At 34.9% G+C, this 11,017-nt stretch overlaps 1 protein-coding gene across 1 annotated transcript; it reads left to right on the plus strand.

Annotated features, from left to right (window-relative positions):
* The first annotated feature begins 1,197 nt into the window (after positions 1 to 1,197).
* On the plus strand, positions 1,198 to 10,583 carry si:ch73-211l2.1. Its single transcript, XM_087264058.1, has 2 exons — positions 1,198 to 1,270; positions 8,999 to 10,583. The coding sequence occupies exon 2, from the start codon at positions 9,008 to 9,010 to the stop codon at positions 10,316 to 10,318; it is 1,311 nt and encodes a 436-aa protein (XP_087120184.1). The 5' UTR covers positions 1,198 to 1,270; positions 8,999 to 9,007; the 3' UTR covers positions 10,319 to 10,583.
* Positions 10,584 to 11,017: the final 434 nt, after the last annotated feature.

Consider the following 11,017-nt stretch of genomic DNA (forward strand, 5'->3'; position numbering starts at 1 on the left):
TTTAAAGGCGATTAAATTATTGGTGTGGACATTTTGGTAATTGGAGGGGACATGTCTCCTCCGTCCACGCTAATTCTATGCCCTTGAGTAATATTGTAATACAATGATAACACTATAATAGTAACCAATTTTTATGTTTATGTTTTTTATTATTTGCTATAGTAATATTAGTAAGCCTACTGCAAACAGTAATTATAACAGTAGAAACCACAAAATCAAAGCAGGCTGTATTAGATAAATTTAACAGAAGTTATGGAATAATGTCTGCGACAACACAAAATTATAAATAGGCTAAAAGTATTGTTAATTTTGTGGTTACTATGGTAGCTGTTAAAACCATGGTTTTTAGCTATACTGCAATGCGTTTAAATCAGGATAAACGATTGTTTTATAGCTTAGATCAGTGGTTCTCAAATTTTTTTCATCAAGTACCACCTCAGAAAAAAATGTGTCTCTCCAAGTACCACCATAATGAGCAATATTAAAATACAGTGGCGTACTAAGCCTAGTAAAGCAGCTACAGCTCTGCACAGTTCTAAAACTTGGCAGATTAATTCCTATTATTAAGAATATTTATTATTGTCAGCCATTTTAAACATTATAAATAGTCTGAACGTTAACACTGTAGTGTACTGTGCTTATATGTAAAAAAAAAACTAACTAACTAAAAATGTCAACATTTAAAATTAAAATGTGCTTTTAAAAAGTTAAAAATGGTAGGTTAATGTTCGTAAAAAGTAAAAAGAAAATTGCTATACTGAAATGTAAAGTATTAATATATAGTAGCCAATTCATGAACACCTGGAAATGTTGCCTCATCATGACATCAGAAATATAGGCTACATGTTATATAATAAATATTATTATATGTCATATTGATATATAAATCATTTTTGATAAATTTTGAAATATATGGAGCATATAAATACTGTATGACACATTTGATATCTCCGCGTACCACTAGAAGGAAGCCTGCGTACCACTATTGGTACACGTACCACAGTTTGAGAACCACTGGCTTAGATGATGAACTGTCTTTAAACTGTTAAGCGTGTCTTTTGCACTTCCGCCCACACATCAATGACATACAACATGTGTGCTTCGCGCTCTTTATGCAGAGTGTGTTTTGATTCGCACCATCCCTCCGCGTATTTCAGGGTTTTGCAGTTATAAAAGCGGAAAGGAATTAAACGAGTTAACCAGTCTCCATCTCCAGACTCCGGAGAAGCGGTCTCCTTAATAAGACAAGGAAGGGTATCCTATATAGCACGTAAGTGTTTGCCTTATATCAGCTGTCTGTTTCTATTGCTTTGATTATTTGCTTGTAGGAAGGAATAATTGGCTCGCTGATTTTATGAAGAGTTTAGTTTTAGCATTTTAATGTATTAAATACTGTAACATATGACGATTCTATAATTTGGCATTTTAAAAAGTTGAGGAAAGAACAATTATTTCCACTATATTTAATATGTCAGTGCTTGCCAAACAACTTTTTTTTTATTTTTAAGGAAAACAAACGTATAGTTTGTTACCTGTTATTAACAAATTAGGTAATGTGTGTACCATTATCTATTATCAACACTGTTACCCTTAATGAGCAATGGTGACATAATTGACAGACTTACTACTTTTTAGCAATAAGGCAACTTGCAAACATAAATGCAAAGAGCACATGGCAGGCACTATTGCAGAGTTTCTGCAGGTTTCACCAAGTTAAATTTAAGACTTTCTAAGATATTTTAGTAGCATTATGAATTAAATTTTAGACTTATACAAGGCTAAATGCTTGTTTTTAAATATACCAGTTAAAAAAAAAAGATTTTCACTTGCCCAATCAAAAACATTTATAATTTAATATTTAATAATACAATAATAATATTTTCATAATAAAAAGTATAGAGGCAAGGTCAGTATCCTCCGTACTAAATAAATGGAGAATTTTTAAACAAATGTTACTGTAAGGAACGCAACTAAATGCTATTTGTAAATAAAAAGTTAAACGTTTTATTAAGATGAATTGTTGGTAATTGTATGGATGTAAATGGCCAGATTGGGTAGCTATACATAAACAAAGGAACATTAAGACCCGTTAAAGAAAGACTCTTAAGTCCCTGCAGATACCCTGTATTGAAATCAGGATTAAACAATTTTTAAATTGACCAATGTGTGATCTGTGAAATATTATGTTTTTCTATTTAAAATTGTGGTGATGGTATTTACAAAATAACCCTGTGTACTATATTTTTAAAGTTCAAATATTTTCTTAGTGAGAGCACATAAACAGCATTCAGTGGTTCACATCAGGTTTTTACACAGTTGTGGGGAATACTTACACCAATTTAAAGGGAATGCTAAAAGAATTGTCAAAATAATTACAGACACATGTTTGTTAGATAAACGTTAATATTCAATTTAATGTTTTAACAATCTCTATTTGGAGCTTGTATAAATAAAAAAATGTAAAATAAAATATTAAATATTTTATTTGTATATATATATATATATATATATATATATATATATATATATATATACATACATACATACATACATACATACATACATACATACATATATATATACATACATACATACATATACATATATATATATATATATATATATATATATATATATATACATATACATATACACATATATATATATATATATATATATATATATATATATATATATATATATATATATATATATATATATATATATATAAGTACATATATGTATGTATGTATGTATTAGGGATGCACCAATATGGATTTTTTGGCCGATACCGATAATTCTTCAGACTTGGAGGCCGATAGCCGATATATATAGGCCGATAATTATAAATATTTCAAAATGTTATATTTTTATACAGCAAACTTCATAAAAGCTGAAACTCCGCTCTTTTGAACTGAATAGCCTATACTCAAAGCAAAAAAGCTATGGTTTTAAAATTATATATTCAATTATATATAACCTATATTCACGATTTCACACAAATGAGCATGCCAAAAATACATTATTTCATTTTCTTCATAGCAAATTAACATGCAAATTGACTGTTGCATAAAATTAAAAAGGTTAAATAACGAAATGGGATTTAATTAACAAGCAAGTTAAATATATTGTAAATAAGATGAAAATTAAAAAGCTAAGGACTAAAACCAGCTCAAATGTTCTTGAATAAAATGGGTTACAGTAATGTACATGTGTACAAATATGTCACGTCCGAAAAAGCATTTTTTTAGAGGTGTTTTGACAGTTCAGAGCCACAGTACAAGTGATAAGCTATATACAGAATGTATTATTTTTAAAAAAGTGACTTAAATTCATCCTTTTTGGCGCTTTAACTTCTTTTAAACACATGTAGTATCAACGCTTCTGTGTTCGTTCTTGCTGTCAATCGTGGGGAAAATGATCGATAAAAAGTTCATAATAAACCGCTGTGAGGGCGCAGATTTGCCCTCGGATTTTGATACAATCATAACAGCGCAAGCTTTTCTGTAACCGTATAGTGCTGTGCGCTATCTGTTTAACCCTTTGGCGTTACGTGCTGACTGACTGACTGACAGGTGCGCGATGCGTGAGGCCAGCAAACTCGACGAAGCATTCAGTTAAGATGAAAACAGTTTCTATAGTTATACTTTTTTTTATAGATAAAGGTTTATGGCTCTGTATATAATCACTCTATCTTGCTGGAGTTTATAGCCGTTTCGCTTTACTTCAGGACGCATTAACACCGTTCTGAAGGTCTAATCGCTGTTTTAAGTTATCCAGAGCTGTATGAATGTACAAATCTTGAATATCACAATATTATTAAATATTACAATTGTAACAACACAGACAGCAACACTTTTGCACAATCGATACCCAGCTGATTCAGTCGTTTCATAAGAGGACCGCGCTTCTTCTCTTCTTTTTTCCTTGTCAACATAAAGGCATGCAGTGAGATGCGCCTTGTTTTCGGCCCCTTGTTCAACTGCAAGACATATTTAATTTGCGGGATGATAACGTATAACCCATGCCTACAGACACATTTGCCAAAAAAGCAAAATGGAAGAAGAATATTGCTGTTTAACAGACGTGGTGATGCCAAACCAGCGCTGATGTTGACCTGGATCTGCGTCATAAACGCAACAAATAGGCTTTACCTTTTATTTTACAGCTTATAAAGCATTCATGCACATTAATGCAATATCATATTTAAACAACAAAACTGTTTACAAAAAGTCAACATATGCGCGCATTGTTGTTTTTTTATCACGCAGCGCGCACTTGAACCGCAAGGGAGAGGAAACCATATAGCAAGACATAATCTTTAAAATAATGATTTCTATTAAAAATGTAAAAAGATCTTGTGATTTATAATAATAACAGTGGGGCATTAAATAAAGGCATATTTTCCGTGGAGCAAGCAATTTGAGGAAGTCAGCGATTTTTATTTGACGGAAGAAAAAACATATGATTGGAAAAAAAGCAGGCTATGCCGATTATTAAAAAGAATCAGTCAGTATTTTTGTTTGTAATATAAATTAATTATTTAAGTGAAAATAATTTAGGGCAGTCCTATTTATTTTATATAGCATATGAAAATAAATCAGTATTTTAAAATGCAATATTTAATGTGTCAGACACAAAATAGACACGTCAATTTGTTTAATATAAAATTAATAGTAATCTGACCAGTTAACCGTTAGTAACCGATTAATGAGCGGCGGTTGTCGGTTAGCAAAATTAACCGAAATGAGCATCAAGAAACGCGTTGATAATAACAAATAATTATATTAGATTAAAAACCCGTAAAGTTTTTGTTTAGCGCATCATGTGTGCAGGTCAGTTTGGTGTGTGTGTGTGAAGCGAAGAGGGAGAAACAGAAAAGAGGAGCGCTTTTTTCGGGTCCTCGTTCATTCTCCGGCTGCAACTAAAAGAATTAACTCCGAAACTAATATTATTCGGCCCTGGAAAAATAAGTAAATCTCCCTGCTATCTCTAACACAACAAATAGACAGAGCAAGAAAAGCTTTCATATGTAATATTTTTTCCTGAGGCGATTTGAAGCAAAATACACAATGGCACTCAATCAAACCTATCTACAATGATAAGGATAATGATTACTTACGGAGTTATCAACACACAGCAATACCCTGTGAGGAAATGACGGACTTTGAAGGAATAATTAGTGTGAGGAGAGATTCATGAACAAGTCTGAACATGTTCCGCCCACGCATGCGCGGCCACAATTACGTAATTTATCGGCTTAAAGATATCGGCTTAATTTAGACATCGGATAGATAACGATAATCTTAAATATAGCATTTATCGGCCGATAACGATATGGCCTCCGATATATCGTACATCCCTAATATGTATATACATACAAACATATATACATGTATGTATGTATGTATGTATACATGTATGTACATACTGAAAAACAGCCATGTTCAGTCATACAAGAAAGGAGTAGCAAATTAAAAATTGTGATAACAACAAACAGAGAAAGAGATATGAATGCAGGCCTGAGCCACCTTGACTGACTTTTTTGTGGAGGAAGAATCGTTCTCCTTCAAGCCTTCATGCACCCTGTTACCCTTTGAAGGAAAGTTATTTTGTTTGTTTGTTTGTTTGTTTGTACCTGACCTCTTGTCATTTTTGTTGGGACCCAAAAATCACAACCCTATATGTGTCGGAATGTAGATTGACGAGTAAATCTCAAGCTTTGCCTTTTGGCTAAACTCTTTCTACACCAACTACATTGCTGCTAGACCAGCCGTTCAACTGCCTGATCGTGTATGTTGTTATAGTGAATATGACATTATTCATTTGTGTTGGTATCCTTCATAATGAGTAATGGTTGAATTTACAATTTCCAGAAAATACTTTATTACAAATTAGACATTTACTGTATGCTTTTGCTGTTTGCTGAAAAATGTTTTATCATAATATCTCCCTGTGGAGTAGAGTTCCAGCTTTGTGACCTTTCAGAATTGTAACCTTGCATACTTATCAACATCACACACTAACCAAAGCTATCCCTTTATGACCATCTTGTTTTGGCAACCTCTAGAAGAATAATGCACCCTTTTAAGCCTAGATCATCTCAAACATGTGTCTTGAACATTAACTGCAACATTAACAGTAACTTCACTATACCTAAATGTCCTCACCAGATTTTAGTCAAATACATCACCTTTGGAATGTTTTGGAATGGGAGGCTGTGTTTTTTTGCCACCTAAATAATCAAAATATCTTGTTCTACATTTTCTAGAGCAAATATTATTTAGAATTCCCGGGCATTGTTTGACATATAATTGTATATTAGTAATTGTGTGACCTGAGGAACTGTGTAAAACAAGAGTATGCTTATTTGATTATCTGGTTTTCAGTCAATAAAATTAACGAGTTAATTAAAAACTTATTATATTCAAAATAATAATAATTATACTCTACCCACTACCTGCTGTTTCAGAGGTGTTATCGCCTGAGCAGCACAGATACAATGCAGAAGTAAATTGACTCACAAAGGCGATGGCTACATGCAAGGTATGTGCCATGATATGCCAATCACTGGACTCAGAAGTAAATCAGGCTTCAAGCCCACATAAACTGGAATTTGTTGAGAATTTTATTTCAATACATTTATGTACTTCCAACTAAAATTTATAACTAAAGCTATAGAAAATTTCAACTAAAGCTATAGAAGTTCCTTCCCGACATTTTTTGTCTCAAAAAGAGACTTTCCTGTGCAAAAGGACATATGGACACGTTGATTTCACTGCTTTAGCAGAGGCTTGGAGAATACGTAAATCATACCATAGTAGTTCTTTCTAGTTTTATGACAGTGGAAACTTTCATAGTTAGCTGACCAAAAGAACACAATGTAAAATTGCTCTTAAAAGCATCACTATAAAAAAAGAAAAATTTTGAAATAAGTAAGGAAAAGGACTACATTTAATTCCATATTTGCTATAAGAAACAAAATAACTTACTTGACTCTTATACTGTACTAGTTACTCTGATTTATATAAAAAACAGAATGCATATAAGATTGGCGAGCACGACTTTCACAGATGAAACCATTCTAAAATTAGGAGTATAAAAGACCTGTAAGAGAAGCTCAATAGACTCGCTGAAAAACCGAACTCACCTGCATTCAGCAACGGTTGATTCAACTCCTGTGGCAGGGGGACATAAATGTCTCCGTTCCCTCCTTTAGGTAACAAGGATTACGTATGTAACCAAGACGTTCCCCCTCAATCACTACGAGTTTATGTTGAGTTGATAAACAAGGGGAGCATATCCTAAGCCCCACAGCAGCTGAACATGTCTGGCAGTTTTGGGTGCAGAGTGTCAAGCGGGTAGCGTGAACATCAAGCACCACTAAAGGTGTAACCATCCAAGTCTCTGGCTCTAATTACCTTGATAGGGAAATAGTTTCGGTAGTCGGGCCTGAGTCTTAGGTTAACATTAGAGTTCATTGACCGAAAATACCTCAAAGGATCCCCGATCCTCTTGAACAAGCTGTCTTAAGCAACAGGTTCTTAAAAGATACTGAGTTGAATGGTTTGAATGGATGTCTACGGAGAGTTCCCAAGAAGGTATGAGAGGAGCAAAAGGCGGAATGAGCCGTCTAGTGCCTCTGAGGAACCGGATGACCAGGTCATGCTTCCCTACTGTTCACCAACTCATGGTAAACAGAAATGGTCGTAACATAAGCCTTTAGTCAACTTAACCTGAAGGAAAGAAAGCTTGACACAGATTGGGCAAGTTTGGGAAGCTTCTTTGCAATAAGTGCGTCACTCAACGAATAGAATCCACCTCAGGGCACAGGCCTGCCTCATAGAGGGGGCTTTAGCCTTGGTTATTGTTAACCACCGAAGCCGGCAGGTTACCCAAGTCTTCCGCGTCATGTTTATAGACCACACATGGAGGTTCCAGAGTGCAGGATGCGACTGCCAGATTGCTCCCTGTCCCTGAGAAAGAAGGTCCTTCCTTAGCAGTCCGACAGGAAGGAGCCATTGCAAAGATTGAGTTCTATGAACCAGATCCGGTTGGACCAATGCGGATGCCCTGGGGCCAGCTGTGGGCCAGAGGATCTTTGCCCTCGGCCAGGGAATAAAATTGTTGCAATGGGTGGTCTGAGGCAAACAGGTTGACATGGGCTTCCCTGAAATTCCCATATCAGCTGGACCACACTGAGGTGGAGAGCCCAGGAGCAAGGATCCCACAGGTGGTCTTATGGCTACTGGCAATATTTTTTGGTGCTGTGGGCTGGAAGGCAGCAAGTCCCTTACCTGCCACACCTGAAACTGCACATCCAGAGAAAGAGGAAATTGCTTGTTTAAGGAGGATTGGGGTGCTGCCAGCCCGTGGTTGAGGGCAGTTATGGTTCCCAGCTCTATAGCGGGAACAGAGTAGATCTTCTCACCTCATCTGCGAGTGAGGCTCTGAAGTGAAGTTTAATGAGCTCTTGTCACAGGCAGTCTTTTAAACTCCTAGTTGCAGAGTGGCTACACCTGTGAGAGCCATGCTCGCCAATTTCATATGCATTCTACTGACCCATTTTTATACAAATCATAATGATTGATGCTTCGAATTAATCCCCTAGTCGATCAACTCAACATAAACTTGTAGTGATCGACTGAGAGGGAACCTAAAAATAACTTGCCTATATTCCTTGCTACTTGCTAATATTCCCTACTCAAAAGTACATGAAAATAATATTAATCATTGTAAATTTTGTTATAAGAACCTGACATCACCTAAGCAACTTCAAATGAGTGCATTAATGCATACTTTCTTTAAGGTGCTTGGTTATAACAGTACTGTTGTGTTTAAACGTGTTTGATTTATTAATAAACAAAAAATGGTTTGATGATTAATGGAAAAAGTCAAGTTAAATTCAATAACTCAAATTTTGTTAACCAAAGTTAAAGATTGTTTACAAATGTCATCGCTGTGTGTTTTATATGTGTTTGTATGCTTTACTTCACAGAAGCTGAAGATGGAAAGCAAAAACAAATTTACAGTGCTTCTTCTACTATCATGTATGGCCACTATTTTTAGCACATTGGTTTTGAAACACAAGGATACTCTAACGATAACAACTCATCTAAAAAAGAATACAATCAAAATCCAAGAGGATTCACATTTAATAACGCCCATTAAAGACTCTGAGCATTTCATGGTTTCTGCCTTTATTGACCACAGACTGGACGGGGCCATTCGAGTCATCAGCATAATAAAAAGAAACAACCTGCAGCCACTTTACTGTGTTTACTGTACCCCCGAACATGTCTGCGAAACTGTTGAGACTGAGGTCCAGATACACGCCGACCATTTTGGCTTTCCTTTTCATGTCTCAGATGTGATTTGTAAAGGCAAGAACATGCAAAGTGCATCACATGTTCTCATAACAACTCATCCAACAAAAAATTCATACAACCTCAAGATTGACTATCTGCTGATCAAAAATAATGTGGTAACAGACAATTTCAAGTATAACTTCACTGTTTGCATCTCCAACCTTTTTGGAAGCTACAACAACATACTGCAGTTTGCTCAAACTATGGAGATGTACAAACTTCTGGGCATACAGCATGTGGTCATCTATAAAACCAGCTCTGGTCCAGACTTGAAGAAGCTTCTAAAACATTATGAATCAGAAGGGTTATTGGAGATTGTTTCGTGGCCTATCGACAAGTTTCTGAATGCCTCCTCAGGCTGGAATTTTCAGGAACACAAAGGCGATCTTCATTATTATGGTCAGTTAGTAACACTTAACGAGTGCATCTACAGGCACATGTATCAATCCAGATATGTTCTTCTAAATGACATCGATGAGATCATCATGCCATACAAATACTCAAATTTACAGTCTCTTATGGAGGACCTCCAGTCTGCTGATCCCAGTAAAGGAGTATTCATCATAGAGAACCACGTATTCCCCAAAACACAATTTGAGGACAGCGGGAAGTTCAAGCGAAAAGAATGGAAAAATATTGCTGGAATCAATATCATGGAGCACATTTACAGAGAACCTGAACGTAAGAATGTTTACAATCCCGCAAAGATGATTGTCAACCCAAGGAAGGTGGAGCAGACATCAGTGCATTCCTCCTTGATGATTTTTGGAGAGAGTTACCATGTTCCATTTAATGTATGTAGGATTGTGCATGTGAGAGAACCACTGCAGGGGAGTCTGACCAAAGAGGAACTCTTCATAGACAAAAGAGTCTGGGACTTTGAAAAAGATCTGATACCAAATGTTGACAGAACTTTGAAACTTTCTGGACTACTTAAGGATTCCAGTTGAGATGTTTGCATAAGGAATTTGTAGAAAAAAAATGGCACCAAAAATTAACAAGAAATTACAAGAGGGAAAAATGCCCCAACAGAATTAAACTAAACAATTGAGGCTACCACAAATAAGTGGAAATAATGAAGTGCTACTTTGCTGAATTATGCATTTACTAGGGATGTAACGGTTCAAAGAAGTCATGTTTTAGTTCGATAAGATACAGCAAAAAAAAAAAAAAAAAAGCCAGAGGATTTCCCTGATTTAAATGTATTAAAACTAACATCATAAAAGTATGATCTTGTTTTTTTTTTTGTTTTTTTTTTTTTGTTTTTTTACTTTAAACAGTGATAGTGCTATACTGTACTTCTGGGGTTTCTGCTTAGCAGCAAAAAAAAAAAATCTTTCTTTATACTTAAAGTCAAAAAGCTGCTTATAAAAAAATAATAGTAGTAATATTGTAGTAGTTAAATAAATAAAAAGAAAAGAACAATTTAGTTTTTATATGGAACTTAATATTAATAAATTTTAAAGTATTTTTTTAGTTTCAGAAAGATGAGTGTCCACCTTTTACTTCAGACAGCACAGATCTGCTTGATTTGACTCTCACCTTCCATTTTAGTGGATCTGAAAGCACAGTAATTAAGGGCTTATGAAGGAATAATGTAACGGGACTCTATTACATTTAACATTTTCTTAAAACCCAAAATTTCCACT

Source organism: Danio rerio, chromosome 8, assembly GCF_052040795.2.
Source record: "Danio rerio strain M-AB ecotype USA chromosome 8, GRCz13ab, whole genome shotgun sequence".
Taxonomy (NCBI): domain Eukaryota; kingdom Metazoa; phylum Chordata; class Actinopteri; order Cypriniformes; family Danionidae; genus Danio; species Danio rerio.